Source organism: Megascapheus bottae, chromosome 1 (genome assembly GCF_031878675.1).
Source record: "Megascapheus bottae isolate mThoBot1 chromosome 1, mThoBot2.hap1, whole genome shotgun sequence".
Taxonomy (NCBI): Eukaryota; Metazoa; Chordata; class Mammalia; order Rodentia; family Geomyidae; genus Megascapheus; species Megascapheus bottae.
Window position 1 is genome coordinate 16,408,340 of NC_143509.1, and position 17,620 is coordinate 16,425,959.

Below are 17,620 nucleotides of genomic sequence, written 5' to 3' on the forward strand. Positions count from 1 at the left end.
TTTGAGTCACCGGGGAAGATGGCATGTATTTGGAAAAGGAAAAAAAAAATGGCTTTCTACGCTCAATTTATCTCACAGTAAGTAGCTCCCTGGGCAAGAGATATGTCTGAGTAGGTAAACTGTAAAACATATGATAAGATCCTAAAGGGAATAATTAAATAAGCAATTCTGAAAGACAGATATTTAATTTAGTTGAGAACCATTTGACTACATATTAGCATCGTTTGGGAAAAGAAGATGGATGTAATTCTATGCCTATGAGTTAAATGGCATTATTCTGTGTAATGATGTTTGAATTTTCCTGTCGGTTCTTATTTATTTACTTATTTGTGTTGTTCCTTGGGCTTGAGCTCAGGACTTGGGTGCTGTCCTTGAACCTTTTTGCTGAAGGCTGATGTTCTACCACTTGAGCTATAACTCCACTACTGGCCTTAGGGTGGCTAATTAGAGATAAAAGTCACATGGACTTTCTGGTCTTGACTGGCTTTGAACCATAATCCTCTGATCTCAGCTTCCTCCTGAGTAGATAGATAAGATCACAGGCACGAGCCAGCACTGCCTAGCTTTATTTTTTTCTTTTAATACTTTGATGGACTGACTTTCATCAGAAGTGCCAGCCATCCCTTAGTTTGTGGACCATTAAACACTCCTAGCTCTCATGCACTATCAGCAGACAGTCCTTCACCCAGGGCTTGCCCCTTGCTGGCCCCTGAGCACTAAGGATTCAGCTCCAGCTCCTTTTCCACAGAGGAATCAGAGAGCTGTCTGTGGTCAGCACAGAACTTGTGGACATGGGATTTGCTAGAATCTGGCTGGGCTGGGGCTGAGTCCCTGGGTGGTCAGTAGAAAGCATTCTGGCCCCAGAGCCCTGGTGGTGCTTGGGTGCCCTGGCCTGCAGCGGCTGGCTACAGGTAGGTGGTGACTTCCCTGCTCTCCCTCTCCCTGGCCTGTGCCACCGCCACGTGAATGCATTGCAGCCACTCCCCGGCATTCTTCTCGTCCTTGGCCTTGAGCACGTAGGTCTTGTTGTCGGTGAAGATCTCGAAAGCCCGTGGGAGGGCGCGGTCCCTGCGCGTCTTTACCACAGCCTTCACGCTCTGCACTTTGCTGAGCTCGATTGGGGCATCGTCGGGATCTTCTTTCTGGAAGGCCAGGGAAGGGAAGAGAAGGTGAGCTGGCTTGGCCAGGCTGGCTCTGGCCTGCTGGGCCCCTCATTGCCTGTGCTCAGGCACCTTGGCTGGTTTGGAGGCTAAGGCCTTGGGAAATCAGAACAACCAAAGAAAGACCTTGGTGACTGGCCGGTGCTACAACAGGCACCAGGAAGCCGGTCAACAGCAAGTTCTTTACAGGTGGGTTGGCAGGCAATCTGGAACCATGATTGTCTGACTCTTCCTTCTAGCATTGCTGTTAGCCCTGTGTTCATAGGAGAAAGAGGCCATACAACTCAGAACACTATTACCTCAACTGCAGATTTCTCAGGGGCACAGCAGTGATTTCTTTTCTCTCTGTTTCCTCTGATAGGGGGTCAATTTGGAGTTGATCAATCTCTTTTGAAGTCCCTGCTCTTTGGAAGAATACTTTGTCCTCAAACATTGAGTGAGGGAGTGATCAAGGGCGTCACACCTGTTTTTTCTGAAAGCAGAAAGTTCAATGCTCTCTGCAGCACCAGGAGTGATGTTTAAGGTGACAGAAACTTCTCTAAAGCAATTTCCAACCTCCAGGATAAAAAGGATATAAGCTGTCTGCTGGAGAGGGAATCTTCTAGCTCTTCTTGCCCTCAACCTCTCTTACAGCCACACTTTTCCACTTTGCCATGAACAGGCTTTTCCCATGCAGCCCTGGCTTTCTGTGGGGAGCCAGCCAGCCTAGAAGACCTGTCCCACACTGGCCTGACAGGAATTCAATGTTAGTGCCGGGAGACTGCTGTCAATCAGGCAAGCACAATATTCTCCACAATTCAAAAGTAGAAGATCCCATTTTAATGTTTAATAGTTCTTAAATTTGCTATTATAGTATTTTTTAATCAAATGCTTTAATATTTTGAAAAGATAACTCAGCTGGAAAAAATCTTATTCCTTAGAGATGGATGCTCATAATAAGTCCAAACAATTATAGACATGGTCTTATAGTGAAGATGATAGAGCCTCAGGAGAAAGTTGTCATGAGAGGTAAAACAGAAATATGAACAGAAGGACAAAAAGCAATGTTGATACCTCTATCAATGAAGAGTTAATTTATGGGCATTAAAAATAAGATAAAATGAGCCAGGTGCTGGTGGCTCATACCTATAATCTTAGCTATTCAAGAGGTTGAAATCTGAAGATTGTGGTTCAAAGCCAGCCTGTGCAGGAAAGTCTGTGAGACTGCCCAGGCTCCAAGTTCCAAGCCCCACAACTGAAAAAAAAAATCATCCAGAAACAAGGGCATACTAAATCCACTAGCACAGTGATGTTCATTGCAGCACTATTTACCATAGCAAAGATATGGAACCAACCCAGATGTCCCTCAGTTGATGAGTGGATCAACAAGATGTGGTATTTATACACAATGGAATTCTATGCTGCTGTCAGAAAAAATGATATCACCCCATTTGTAAGGAAATGGAAAGACTTAGAAAAAATCATATTAAGTGAAGTAAGCCAGACCCAAAAGAGCATAGGCCCAAGAGTCTCCCTCATTTGTCATAATCAGTAGAAACCTTGGCTCTCCTAGCAGAGATTTACAATAGAACAAAATCTAGAGACATTAGGCCAAATAATATGACACTAAATGTAAGGACCTCCAGGATAAGGAAACAAAAGCCATATAATGAGTGACTGTTGTCCTTAATGTACTATGTTAGCGCTCATCTCTTTTGCCATCCCTTTGTTTATCTCATATTGTTACAATATTTCACCTTGTTATCTGAGATATTTTATATGTGCTTAATTGGTTATTTGAAATTGGATAGGGAAGGGGGAAATCAAGATAAGCAGGGGTGGGTGGGAGGGAAATGGGGACCATGTCATAAGAAAGGGTATCAATGTTTGTGAAGTTATGCACCTTCTATCTGGTGAATATAATGTAACCCTTCTATTAATCACAATAAACAAATTATTAAAAAAAGAAAAATTTGCATGGGCTGGGTGTTAGTGGCTCACATCTGTAATCCTAGATTCTCAGGAGGCTGAGCTCCAAGGATCGAGGTTTGAAATCAGCTCAGGAAGGAAACTGTGAGATTCGTATCTCTAAGTAACCATCAAAAAGGTGAAAGTATGGGCTGGGAGTTTGGCCTAGTGGTTAAAGTGCTTGCCTAGCATGCATGAAGACCCAGGTTCGATTCCTCAGTACCACATACATAGAAAAAAGCCGGAAGTGGTGCTGAGGCTCAAGTGGTAGAGCTCTAGCCTTGAGCAAGTCCAAGGACAGTGCTCAGGCCCTGAGCTCAAGCCCAGGACTGGCAAAAAAAAAAAGGTGAAAGTAGAGTTGTAGCTCAAGCAGTGAGCGCCAGCATTGGATAAAATAGCTAAGAAACAGTGCTCAGGTCCTTAGTTCAAACTCCAAAATGAGCACAGAAACACAATAAATAAATAAATAAATAAATAAATAAATAGAAAGAAAGAAAGAAAGAAAGAAAGAAAATAGATAGTGTTAGGTAGTAAACTGTTGTTGTATTTTATCCTAATAATTACATTTAAAGAAGATATTCATTCATTTTATGTTAGTGTCAATATTTACAATTCAACAGATACCAAAGTCTTCTAGTACTTATGATGAATATGTTAATGCAACTTAAAGTATTCCAAGAATGCTTCAAAATTCTTTCTGGGCTCTGTGGAATGATGTTTGAGAATGTTTGCACAGGCCAACACCTTAGTGGCCTAATGTGAAATGTCTGACAGTAAGTAATAGGGTTGCAGTTTTCTAATTTGGTCCATAATATAGAATTGCAGCTTTTAGGGATTGATGAGGAGAAGAAAAAGTTCCTGTGGTGACTTAAAGAGGAGCTAAGATGGGAGTACACAGAGTGAGAGGTCATAGGCACCTCACTGGTTGGGGTTCAAGACCTTATTCAGAACATAAAAGTAATCATTCAGCCTATTTTCATTTCATTTCATTTCATTCATCCATTTATTTATTTATTTATTTTTGCCAGTCCTGGGGACTGAACTCAGGGCGGAATAGAACCCAGGTCTTCATGCATGTTAGGCAAGCACTCTACCACTAGGCCACACTCCCAGCCTCCTGTTTTCATTTTAACATGTACACTATTCTCACTGAAAGTATAGCTTCGTATGGTTCGGTTGAGCTTTCAGTGCCCCTGGGCACTGGCCGGCCCTGTGTCCCTGGAGGCTGGAGGCTTGGCTGCAGCTTTCGTCCCACATTGTAATGTTTCCTGCTCTTTGAGCCCCATGTTCTGTCAGATTTCTGGAGTGTCAAACTGTTGTTCCCTGACAAAGGTGTCCAATAACTTAGCTAATTTTTAAAATGGCTTCTACTCAGAGCCTTTATTTATTTATTTAGTTGGTCATGGGGCTTGAACTCTGGGACTGAGTGTTGTCCCTGAGCTCTTCAGCTCAAGGCTATCGCCTGACCCTTGAGCCATAGCACCACTTCCTGTTTTCTAGTGATTAATTGGAGATAAGAGTCTCATGGTCTTTAGTGCCCAGGCTGGCTTGGAACCAAGATTCTCCCATCTCAGCCTCCCGAGTAGCTAGGATTACAGGTGTGAGCAACTGCGCCTGGCTACTCTGAGCCTTATCTGAAAGCTTTGCATAGAGAAGAACTTGACCATCACAGGACAGTGGAAGAAGCATGCGTACAGATGAATTCTGCTCCATGTTAGGGGTCTTAGAAGTTACTTTCTCTCCCTGTCCCTCCTTAGTCTTTTGAATAAATACAGGAAATTCAGATGGTCATTTTAAACACTTTAAATTTGCTTCAATGTGAACCTAGGTCAAAATGCCTTTCTTTAAAATCTGCAATAACTGCTGACATTGAGCAGGCCATAAACTTCCATTTCTAAAGATCTTCCAGCACAGAAAGCTCAGCAGGTGATAACAGATCTAAAATGCAATTTGAGCTTGGTGCCAAGGGCTCATGCCTTAAGCTACTCAGGAGGTTGAGATGTGGAGATTGAGGTGTGAAAGCCCAGGCTGACAAACTCAAGAGATTCTTATTTCCAATTAACTATTAAAAAACAGAGCTAGAGGTAGAGCTCCAGCTTTGCGTGAAAGGCTAAGTGATAGTGCAAGGCCCTAAGTTCTAGCCTCTGGTCTGGTGTGCGCACATGCACATGCGCGTGCACACACACACACACACACACGTACAGAGAGAGAGAGAGAGAGAGAGAGAGAGAGAGAGAGAGAGAGAGAGAGAGAAAGCATTCAAAAAGTTAACATGAAATAGATTCCTGTTGAGTAAAATGTTCAAATAAATTTTATAGTGAGAACTCTTAAATATAGTGCATGGTGTATCCAGAATAAATTGTAAGAACTTCAGAACTGGCATGCATTCATTAGGTAGAGTTTGGCTTTTGTAGTTGTTAAGGGCATATGTCAGTTGACTGAGTTACCCCCCAGCCCAGATAGCAGTTAGCACACTGTGTCTGAGCATGTCTGGTAAGTTGTCACAGAAGACAGTAATGATTTCATCAGTAGACTGAGAAATAGAGGTCTGTCCTCAGCATTGGGGACGTGGTGACACAAGAAGGTGAAGGAGACATTTGTCTTCCCCTATCTCAGCATTGCAACTCCTGGTTCTTGGGCCTTTGGACTTAGCACCACTCTCCCCCTCCCCCCAGTCCTAGGTGCTTGGTCTTCGACTCTATCTTTGGGGGTAGACTGAATTACATCTGGTTCTCCATCTTCCAGGTAGTAAATAGAACTTCTACACTTGGAAATGTCTTAGCCACCATAACTGTGTGGGACAACGCTTATAATAAGTCACTTCTGTAGTCTGCATTCTGTTTTCCACTTATTATTTATTTATTTAGTGTTCATCTTGGGACGTGAACTTAGGACTTAAGTGCTGTCTCTCAGCTTCTTTTGCTCAAGACTTGTGTTCTACCACTTGAGCATAGCTCTACATTTTTGGTAATATATTATCGATAAAAGATTTATGGACTTTCATGCCTGGGCTAGCTATGAACCATGATCCTCAGATCTCAGCCTCCTAAGTAGCTAGGATTACAGGCACAAGCCACCAGTGTGCCTCTTTTCCATTTTTATTAGTGTCAATAAGTTATACAGGAGACCCTCATTCTGACATGTCCATATATGTACATATGTGATTGGATTCCTTCCCTCACCTTTACTCTACTGATTGTTCCTGGTTATTACTTACACTGAGTACAGGTGGGTTTTTTTTTTTGGCTCTACTTCTTGGAGGATTGCTGACTGATTAATAAATAAAGCTTACCACGGGCTCTGTATTTTAAGTGTGGGGGAAGTTACTGAGAATCTTCACTTGAGAATGTGGGTAGGAGCGCTTTGCCCAAGCTTGGCTCCAATCTTACCCTTTCTTGCTTTAGGGGCTGTTCTCTTAAACAAGTCAAGCCATCTCTCCTACACTCAGCTACCTCATAATAAACATTGAATAAATGTTAGCAATTATTATCATGTATCACAATAGCCAAGAAATTTGGTCAAGATCTTATTCTGATTTGGTCTCAGTAGAGTTTAATAATAAATAAAACTGTTCTGAAGAGAAGGAAAAGGATTACTTTGTGTTGTTGACTGGAATGGAATGCTATTTTAGGGGACATTTTTCCACCAAAAAAAAATCAGAATTGAGACGTTTACGGAGCATCTTAGTTCAGGGTGAAAATTAAGTTAAATCAGCATTCATTAATTTAATAATTATGGACTCAACTTTAAATGATTAGAAAACTAGTATTTTCCTAATCAAAATTGAACTCTGTTACTCTTACACGGGAGGAACGAGGCAGGATGAAGAAACCTGTAGAAAATGTTTCAAGAAGCAGGGGGCAGGGTGAGGAGGAGGGATAGGGGAATGAATCTGTTAGGGGGCTATTTGTATACAGATAGAAGACGACCACAATGAAACTCCAGTGTACAAATAATATATGCTAATAAAAATGGAAAAAATGGAGCTTTGTTGACTTTGTTACTTAAAACAAATCAACCTTCCTTCCTGCCTACTGTTCTCTCTCTCTCTTTCTCCCTCTCTCCCTCTCTCTCTCCCTCTTCCCCCCCTCCGTCTTTTGGCCTTGCATTTCCAAATATAGCCTATAGTTACTTAAAAAATTAGAGTCAATGAGCCACAACTGTATGTAGGTGGTCCAGAAGAAAACAGAAAGCATGATACTTGAGCCAAGACAGCCAAGTCATTGCTGTACTCTTTAGATTTGAATGCTCAAGTCAATTAGATAAAGATTCCATAAAAAATTAAAGAAGACACTAAGCTAAATAATGCAGGAATCCACAGACTAGACAAAGAAACATTTGTTATAAGATGATACTTCAAGAAAGTGAAGAAAAAACATTTTAACTTAAGATAAATAAAAAGGAAAAGAGTTTTAATTTTAAATAAAATACCTAGTTGGGTGGTGGAGCTGAGACCCTTAAAAATGCAAGCATGGAAGGGCAACACAGCAACTTACAGATTTCCCTTTTTGAAACAGAAGTTGATTCCCAGCCAATGTAAAATAACGCGTTTTCCATCTTTTGATGAACTTCCATCTGACCTGCTTTTCTTTTAGTTTTCCTTCCATGAGAGGCTGGCCATCTTGATTCACAACTGGGGAAGAAACCAAAAAGATCAAACCATTCATTTCCCATTATTGATTTGGGAAAAGATCAAAGGTCGGAATGGTATGATAAACCAGAACCGGCGAGCATATTTGAAAAGTGGGCTAATACATGGAGAATTTAGCTAAATGTTCCTCTTTTTTGCCTGAAAGAATACAGGATTCAGACATGATGCTGAGAGGTGAGATTTTTGAAAGGAATTAGTTCACCTCATGAGCATGTGGTTAGCAATGGCTCTTGCAGATGCCCTGCTTTTTGTGTTTTGGGGAGGCCTTGGTCATCATGTTCTGTTCTGTAGATTTAAATAAATTCTGCTAGCACAACAATTGGCACAACATGTTTAATAATCCAAGGCTCACTTCCTACTATTAATTTTCTTGGTAACTGGTAATAAACAACAAAGTTCTATTGCTTGTGACATAGAAACTGCTTTGAAATACTCCTCTATACATAGTCATAGGTCAACGTATTCAACTATTTGGCATCTAAAGTCCATGTAACACTCTAAGATATATTTTCCTAAGGCTTCAACTCTTAGCACCAAAGACAAACACACCTAACTCTCCATGCTTCTGTGCCCTTCCTCAAATGACCTATCTCTGCTCCCTTCCTTACCCTCGTCACTGGTGGGCATCTACTCTGAACATCACAAACCGGGATATTCTGAAGACAGCTGCACATCCATGTTCATTGCTGCACTGTTCACAACAGCTACATTGTGGAAACAGCCCATATGTTCTACAATAGGTGAATGGTACCTACACACGATGTAATTTTACACAGCCATTAGAAAGAATTGTATTATGTCATTTGTAGGGATGAGGGGTGAGGTAAGCCAAGCTCAGAAAGGCAAATGGCCCCTATTTCCTCTCACAGATGGAAAGTAGGTAGGAAATATACTGGCACATGATAAAATTGTACAGGTCTCTAGAGAGAATGCCTAGGCATTCACACAAAGGAAGACACTCTTAGGAGAGGAACAGAAAGGCACAACACCTATGTGTATCTGATCAAAGTAATATTTATAAAAATGAATAACAAGATATGGAAACAAGAGGTTTTTTTCTCATTTTTTTGCTGCTTTTGTTTTCTTCTTCTGCTTGTTCATTTGTCTGTCTTTGGGAGGGCAAAGGGAGAGGCACAGAAATGGAGAGACAAGGGGTGAACAAATGGAGCAGAGATAATCACAGGACATTATATTGAAAATGAATGATACAACTTGTGAGTGGGATAGGAGGGGAAAACTGGGAGAGAGCGAGGGAAGGGGTGACATTGTCCATAAGAAATGTACACTTTATAGCACCCAGGTCCAGAATTCAAGCCCCATGAACCACAAAAATAAATATACTCATTGCCTGAGTTGTGAACCAGGGTTCAGTTTACATAATCAGAAATGACGCATGGTCAATATATACATGAAAATGTGACAACATGCAGCTTCTACAAGAAGCACTGCACTGTTTCTGTTGTCTGGCTTTTAGCAGCTAAGACCAATGTGGAAAGAGGAAAGACACCACACAACAAACCCGGCCATTGCATACATTCATGCTGGGGTTCTTTCACTGTTTTTGAAGTTGTACAAGGCGGACAAGTGAAGGAAGTAGAGAAGGATGGCATTGACGACTGAAGGTCCCTGGGGCCCAGCCGTTCTACTCTCAGAAGTCTGAGGTCACATACCCATTGTGATGTCAGCAGGAAGTCCCCTTGCCTATGAGACCAGAGCCCATCAAGCAGACCCTCTGGTGCAGTTCTAGTACTTTCTACAGCCTGAAGAAAACCTCCTTACAGTAAAGGCCTTCTGAATACTGATTTCATGCTGAAGCCATCTCTCCTTGTCATGTGATTCCAGGCACAGCACACTTGCATACAAACATTCAAAATCCTTCCCCCCCCACTCCAAGTCCTGGGGCTTGAACTCAGGCCTGGGCACTGTCCTTGGATACTTTTTGCTCAAGGCTAGCATCCTGCCATTTGAGTCACCGCACCACTTCTGGCTTTTTTCTGTGCATTCCAGGGAATGGAACTCAGGGCTTCATGCATGCTAGGTGAGCACGCTACCATTAGGCCATGCTCCTAGCCCTCAAAATTATTTTTTGCAGAGGACAAAAGACAAAAGGCTGAGTGAAAAGAATTCTTCCATTTTCCTTAGAAACCAAGGAGATGCTCTACGGACAGTTGCATCCACATTCTAAATATCTAGTGACTGGGAGGGGTTGATCCTGTGTGGCCAGCTTTACAAACAGGAGTTTGAGTGCCAGGCCAGAGCTCTGCCTGGCATTTTCTTGGGGGAGTTAAGAGCAAAGCCTTTCACATGTCTTGAGAAACAAGAGTCAAAGTCAGGACTGAATTCTTTCTCCTCATCTGACAAGCAGAAAGCCAGATGCTCGCAGACTGGTCCTGCAGACTCACTGCGCTGTGCAGTCTGGGTCAATATAGGACATCAGCCTGCACTTCCAGAAAGAAAGCGGGCTCTGTTAGACATAGTTGCTCAATCTTGATTCTGTTTTTCAGAATCTGAAATTAATCCAGCCAGGCAACTCGCCCAGGATGACTGAGTTATTTTCTCTGGCTTTCCTAATCTGGTAAAAGTATGTAAAAGTACTTTTATCAAATGATTACCAAAAGTGAATCTGCAATTGGACTGGGAAGTGTCTCTGTGGTAACTACTGGCCATGCATGCTAATTTCCCACACATTACCACATCCAACTTCCTGCTCTTCTGGTAAAATAAGTCACTGAAGAGACTGATAAATTACAAAAAAAAGAAAGGAAGAAAAGATTTCCCCTAGATCTCTATTGCGTTCCATGTCCTCAACTTGGATTTGGACTAAGATGTAAAAGTTGAGGCTGGATCAAAGCCTGGTTCCACCACTCAGTCGTTGTGCCATCTTGGGAGATAGACTTCCTCTCTCTGAGTTTTGGTCCCCTCACCTGCAAAGTAGAGTTAATAGAGGAGCAAGAAGGTAAGAAAAGTGCACAGGAAGATGCCTGTGGAGCTGAGCATCATGGGTTAGAAGAATGAGCACTTTCAGTGCTGTCAGAGCTGCGCTAGCTCTCTCTACCTGCATGGACACTGAAGTTTCGTGGATGAACAGATACTGCCCAGTGAACTTGTGTGTGTAGACTGTGAAGTTGGTAGAAAGACAGCACAGCAACAAGCTTTCCACCTGACTCGGCAGTGACCCTTTGATGTGTCCTTGACTTCTAAGGCCTCCTGTGGCTCAGGGCACATGCTGTATGAAGGGCTGGGTGGTTTGGCATATAGGCACTGATGGGCCTCACTTCTATGAAGCTGCTGGTCAGCATCGAGACATCAAATATGTGAGAAACATATAACTGTATTGTTAGTCAATCCCTAAAATAAAACAAAACAACCCAAATCCCACCCGAATCCAGTTTCTCCTGCCTTTTGTGGTTGAGTCCCCTCCTACTTGGATTCTAGAGGCTGGTGGGGTATCTGGCCTGGCAGAGGCACGGTGGAACCCCGAGGGAGGTGCTAAGGCCCAGGCCTTTGGGGTCATTCGTGGTGGCCTCTCCTGAGGAGGAGCAGTGCCAGGCTCCACCCGCGGGTCCATGTTGCACTGGGTATGACCACGCACCACCTTTGCTGAGGGAACTTCAGTCTTGAAGTATGCCCATCCATGGACGAGGCCTACCTGACTTTGCTTTTTAGAAATGTTATGTATTATTCAGCCAGGTGTTGGTGGCTCTTGCCTGTGATCCTAGTTACTCAGGAGGCTGAGATCTGAAGACCATGGTTCAAAGCCAGCCTGGGCAGGAAAGTCCCTGAGACTCTTATCTCCAATTAACTACCAGAAAATCAGAAGTGGTGCTGTGGTTCAAAGTGGTAGTGAGCTTTCTTTGAGCAAAAGAGCTCAGGGAAGTACCCGGGCCCTGAGGTTCAAGCTGTACAACTGACGAAAAAATTAAAAAAGAAACAGTATACATTATTCACTCACCCAGTATTTCTTGAATGCTAAAGACATACAAGGAGGTATGCAAGATAGTCTCCTGTACACCTTCTGGCCCTGTTTAGATCCCGAATCCCTTGGAGAGCTGAGATGCCATACCTCATTCATATTCCTACCCCAGAGATCATGCGGCTGAAGACACACAGCCACATGAACCACAAGAACATGCCAGTGTCAATGATGCATGGGTTGTAGTACGAGGCTCACTCATTCTGACATTTTTTCTTTTTTTGTGTGTGGGTCACGGGGCTTGAACTTGGCCTGGGCGCTGTCCCTGAGCTCTTCAGCTCAATGATACCATCCTACCCTTGAGCCAAGCTCACTTCCTGTTTTCTAGAGGAGATAAGAGTCCCAGGTCCTTTTGTGCCTGGTTGGCTTTGAACCTTGATCCTCAGATCTCAGCCTTCTGAGTAGCTAGGATTATAGGCATGAGACTGTGCCTGGCCTATTCTGACATTTTGATTGTGTTTGAAGTTGGAGTTTAAACAGAGCATGCATATAAATGCTATGTTTAGACAAATACACTTGAAGCTGGGTGCTGGTGGCTCATGCTTGTGATCCTAGCTACTCAAGAGGCTGAGATCTGAGGACTGTGGTTCAAAGCTCACCAAGGCAGGAAAGTTGTTGAGACTCTTCTCTCCATTTAACTACCAGAAAAGTGGAAGTGATGCAGTGGATCAAAAAGAAAAGAAAACTATAAAAAAAAGGAAAATACATACGGACATCGTATTATATAACAGCTTTCATTTAGATTAAATGCATAATTTGTATGTTTACAGAAGTAAGATGAAACCAACAACATATATACATTCAGGGAATAACTTTTTTCTTTTTTGGGGGGGGGGAAAGTTGAAAATGGGATTTCCCTCAGACTTAAATGAGTTTCATGTAGCAAAGGGAAATGAGCAAAAAAAAAAAAAATCCAACAGAGATTTTCAGGGCCAAACATTTTTTTTTTTTTTTTTTTTGCCAGTCCTGGGCTTGAGCTCAGGGCCTGAGCACTGTCCTTGGACTTTTCTCAAGGCTAGAGCTCTACCACTTGAGCCTCAGCACCACTTCCAGCTTTTTTCTACGTATGTGGTACTGAGGAATCAAACCCGGGTCTTCGTGCATGCTAGGCAAGCACTCTACCACTAGGCCAAACTTCCGGCCCCAGGGCCAAACATTTTGATACAGTGTGTTATGCTATAAAATATTGGGCCTTGTTTGGGTTTTTACTGCTGTATGTTCTCAGTCTATATTTAACTGTGAGAAACACACATACGAGAGAACAAATGTGCAAAATGTTCTTTCCAAATGTATGGCAGTGAATCTGGGAAAAGAGATACTCAAGGAGCATGTTGTGTGTTTAGCGTTCAGCCCTGTTTCTGAGGCCTCTCTTGGGCTGATACAAGGAGATATTTGTTGAACTTGGAGTGAGAACTCTGAAGGGCTGATAAGTACTTCATTTCACCATGATCTACAATAAGCTGCATTTCTGGTGTCTTTTTTATGTGAAATATTTAGAAAGTTTTGTAACAGAGTCATTCAATTTTCCAATCCCCTATTTGCTTGAATTAAAGTTTTGAAAAGTTGGGGTGTTCATGTGGGTACCAGTTCAGAGCAGACTCTAATCAGCCAGCAGCAGTCTGTGCCTCACAGAGCTTGCCTCTGCGGCAAACTTTTCCCTTCCACATCTATTCTTTGGAGCAATACATTTTAATTAGTATTTGTGAGCCCCTCACACCTCCATCTGGCCACATAAATACCCTTCCAGTCTCTGCATTTTGTTAATGAATCAGTGAACAGACAGCCCACAATGGGCCACCTTTAAGAAGGACAAAACCCCCACGTGAGGGGACTGAGTGCAAGTGGCATCATTAATGGTGTTCTCAGCCATGGCTCATCTATAAAATGGCCTTGCATCCAACAGGATCTGAGCATTGCTCAGTGCTGTGGATCCCTGCTTCTCAGCAGGTAGATTCCTCACTGGAGCTTCCACGTCCACAGACAACCCAAGCCATAGACTCACCCTCCACCTGTTTGTATTAGCCAGATTATGTCCAGTATCTCCAGGACACAGAACATGGGCTCTGGAGTCCGTAGGGTTCAAACCTTGTAGGACTGCAGGCAGTTACCCAAATCTCTCTATGCCTTCATATCCCCATCAGAAACCAGAGATAAACACTTCACAATATTATTGTACTGACTAAATGAGATACAGTGTCTGCCATGAGTGGGAGGGATGGCTCAGGTTGTTATCATGAGGCAAGGTCACTAAACCCAATTCCTTGAGCAGCAGAAAAGGAGAGGAAGGGTGAATACCTGGTAATCAGTTCTTCTTCAGACAATGACTTCCTATTTAAATGTTTCACTTTTTGCACAGTTTAACGGTGAAGCTGCACCCTGAGGAAGAAGGTGTGCCTGGGGTTCTGTGCGAGTGCTCACTCTTGGGGACCAGGCTGGATTCTCCTGCTCATTCTGTCTCTGTTCCTATCCCTTCCACATCTGGCCTTTCCCCGGATGCTCACTTGGGTGCCAGGCCTTTCTCAGCCAGAAGCGGGGAATAGGCTCTGCTGGGCCCCCTGGCTGCTCTTATGCACTGGAGGAAGGCCGGCCAGAGGGCAGAGCCCAGGGGTCCCAGCCAGCCCCCTGGCCGGCCTGTGCAGGGCAGGGCTTCTTACCGCTTGCTTTCTCTGGGTTGTTGCACATAAAGCACTGCCATGCTCCGGCCGCTTCACTGAAGCCAAATACGTCGAAGAACCGCACTTCCTCGAGATGGAGCTGAACCTGGTCCAGAGCCTGTTCCAGAGACATGAAGCACACAGCCCATGACCTGCCAGGCCTGCGGCAGGGACTGAGCGCGCGCCCAGACTCCTCACCACCCGAGCCCCGACTGACTGGACAGTCTCTGTGCTCAGGGCCGTAGTACGGTGAGTACCTGTCCTTGGCCAGCGCAAGGGAAGGGCTGTGAGCCCAGGGCCTAGGCCCCGGGGCTCTGGGGCGGTGTCACAGTCTGACCTGGACTGGGCTTCTCTTGTCTCCAGTAGCAATGCCAGAACTGCAGGGGCCCTCCAAGTGACAGTGTGGCCGAAGGAAAGACCACATTTGTACTTGCATTTTAAAATATACTGACAGCTGGGGCCGGGAGTTTGGCCTAGTGGTAGAGTGCTTCGCATGCACCCAGACCCAGGTTCGATTCCTCGGTACCACCTACATGGAAAAAAGCCAGAAGTGGTGCTGAGGCTCAAGTGGTAGAGCTCTATCTAGCCTTGAGAAAGTTCAAGGACAGGGTTCAGGCCCTGAGCTCAAGCCCAAGACTAGAAAAAAAATGTCTGTTATTACTATACAGAGGGGTGCTATACAGAGGGGTGACCAGTTCATAAATAAGATATTGAGTACATTTATTTGGGGGGCAATATCACTCTTTTCTTCCCTTCCTCCCAGTTTCCCCCTCCTGTCCCTGCCCACAGGTTCCACAAATATTACTTTTAAGGTTGGCTTTGCAAGGAGTTGATGGGAAATTCTTCAGAATGGCTCAAGAATGATTTCAATCTTAAATACAGATGCAAATTTTACATGGCATTCCATCATCCATTTCTGTTGGTTTTAACGGAAATTACTGTCTTCAGTAATTTATTAGCAACTTAATTATTTTTCTCCTCTGAACAGTTGAGTAGAAACTGATACACTGGAAAGAATGCTCATTTTTGAGGTGATCAACCTTGCAATTTGCTGCTGTTCAAGAGGCAGAGTGAAGAGGTTCCATTAGATTGTAAATGGATGGAAATCTATTAGCCTGAGTTAAATAGTTGACAGTCCCCCTAAACTTTTCCTTATGCAAAGAACTCAAGCCCATTGTAATAGTCCGTCCTAACTTAGACTTAATAGTCTTATTAGCTACAGGTCCCTCTTCTACTTATTTGCATCTGCCTCCTGTTGAGCTGTGATTTGATTCCCTACCTTTGGCCCCAGTACTCTTCTCTCTGAGGAATTCCTAGCATTCTCAGGAGTGGATGCAAGTGATGCTTGCATTGCTTCTGGTAGTTGATTGAGGGGGACCAAGTGCCCCCCCCAATTCTATTCCACAGCCAACTTCCCCCTTCTACACTTTTTTTTTTTCAGTCCTGGGCTTGAGCTCAGGGTCTGAGCATTATCCTTGGACTTTCTCAAGGCTAGAGCTCTACCATTTGAGCCTCAGCACCACTTCCAGCATCTGGTTTGATATCAGGACTAGAACAGACATCACTTTACCACACATTAGTGCACAGCCTGCTGTTCCAATGCACTACATGAAAACCTAAGGATTTTTTTTTTTATTTTTAAAGAGAGAACATGACCAAAGATTAGCCTAGATACCATAAGGACAGGGAGTTTGTTGTGTTGGTTGTGGTAAATCTCAGCACCCCAAAAGTGTTTGGTATGTAGCAAGCACTAAAAGGTCTTTGTAGAATAACAGAATAAATACTTTTCAGCATTGATTCCTAAGACTATGATGGCCCATGCCTTGGGCTTAGCAGAAAATGCTGATAACAGCGTTTTGTATTCCTATCATTTAACAGTATATCACAGGCATTTCAATAGCACCGCATATATTGGAATGCCATTTTTTATAGACGTGATTTAGAGTGTGTTCCATGGGAAAATGAAGACTTTTTTCTTTTCTTTCCTTTTTTTAAAAGAATGTTCCCCAAGATAATGGTTGAAGAAGCACCCAGGAGTTTTGGAGGTTTTAAAGGATGAAATCCATATTAAAATTTATGGGGAAAAAGCAGGTGTTCATAAATATCACTTTCGGAACTGCTCAGTCTCTAAAGTCTGGACTTGGCCATTGGTATGCAGATGGCTTTTCAGCTCCTCACACAATTAAGGATCAATTTTTCATTCCTTACAAACACTACTAACAAACGAAGTGCTTTAAATAGTACTCAGGGGCTCCTTTTTGTTTTCTGTTCTGAGACCACACTCCCAGGTGGCTGCCACAAATCCACATTTGCCTCAGCAAAAAGTTACTGTAAAAGTTGTAGACAGATGGTAATCTCCATCCCTGAGCTCAGGCTCTGAAGCCAGCAGCTGCCATGCCTCTTCAGAGGATTTAGGTGTGAAACAAAGACACCTAGTGAGGCACAGAGATGGTGGCTCTGCACTCCTGAAGTGGGCACTAACAGCCCCCAAAGGAGAGAGAAAGACTGAAGCACATCACTGCAAGCACATTAGGAAAATGAAAGTAAAAATAGTTACGAAAGAAGCAAGCACCAAGCAACGAGCAGTCACCCTAAATCCCGGGGATTCTGACTTTGCACAGGAGTTTGCTTGAGGTCATTACTTGTCTCTATTTTCATCTCTACCCTTCTGGGTCCTATAGCATCCACAGATGGTCCTCTTCTTCCTCCTCCTCTTCCTCTTTCTCTCCTCCTCCTCCTCTTTCTCTCCTCCTCCTCCTCCTCTTTCTCTCCTCCTCCTCTTCCTCCTCCTCTTCCTCCTCCTTCCTTCTTCCTTCTTCTTCCTTGTCATCCTCCTTTTCTTCTCCTTCCTCTTTTTCCACTCCTCCTCTTCCTCTTTCTTTCCCTTTCTCTTCTCTTCCTCCTTCTCTTACTTATTCCCTTCTTCTCTACTCCACCATATTCCTATTCTTCCTTCTCCTTCAGGTGAGAACAAAAACCAATGCATTACCAACTCCCTTTAGGACAATTAGACTCCAGAATAATGCTAAGGAATAATTTCTATGTAACTCCCAGGCAGATGAAACCTCTCATCTTTTGAGTTCACCGGTTTATCTCCTCCCATCAAACAAGGGAGGATCTTTCTTAACACTTGCTTTTCACCCAAAATATAGCAAGTGAATTTCATGATACACACACACACACACACACACACACACACACACACACACACACACACGCTCCATTCAGACATGTG

At 43.5% G+C, this 17,620-nt stretch overlaps 1 protein-coding gene across 3 annotated transcripts in view; it reads right to left on the reverse strand.

Moving 5' to 3' along the window:
- Positions 1-209: 209 nt before the first annotated feature.
- The window catches only part of Veph1 (ventricular zone expressed PH domain containing 1), a 101,535-nt gene continuing 84,124 nt past the window's right edge, over positions 210-17,620 (reverse strand). For all 3 annotated transcript variants that reach the window (XM_090333582.1, XM_090333414.1, XM_090333493.1), the window contains 3 exons: positions 14,386-14,503; positions 7,604-7,740; positions 210-1,142 (listed from right to left, as the gene is read on the reverse strand). In XM_090333582.1, the coding sequence (XP_090189708.1) occupies positions 906-1,142; positions 7,604-7,740; positions 14,386-14,503 (492 nt within the window). In that variant the 3' untranslated portion in view covers positions 210-905. The remainder of the gene's footprint in view (positions 1,143-7,603; positions 7,741-14,385; positions 14,504-17,620) is intronic.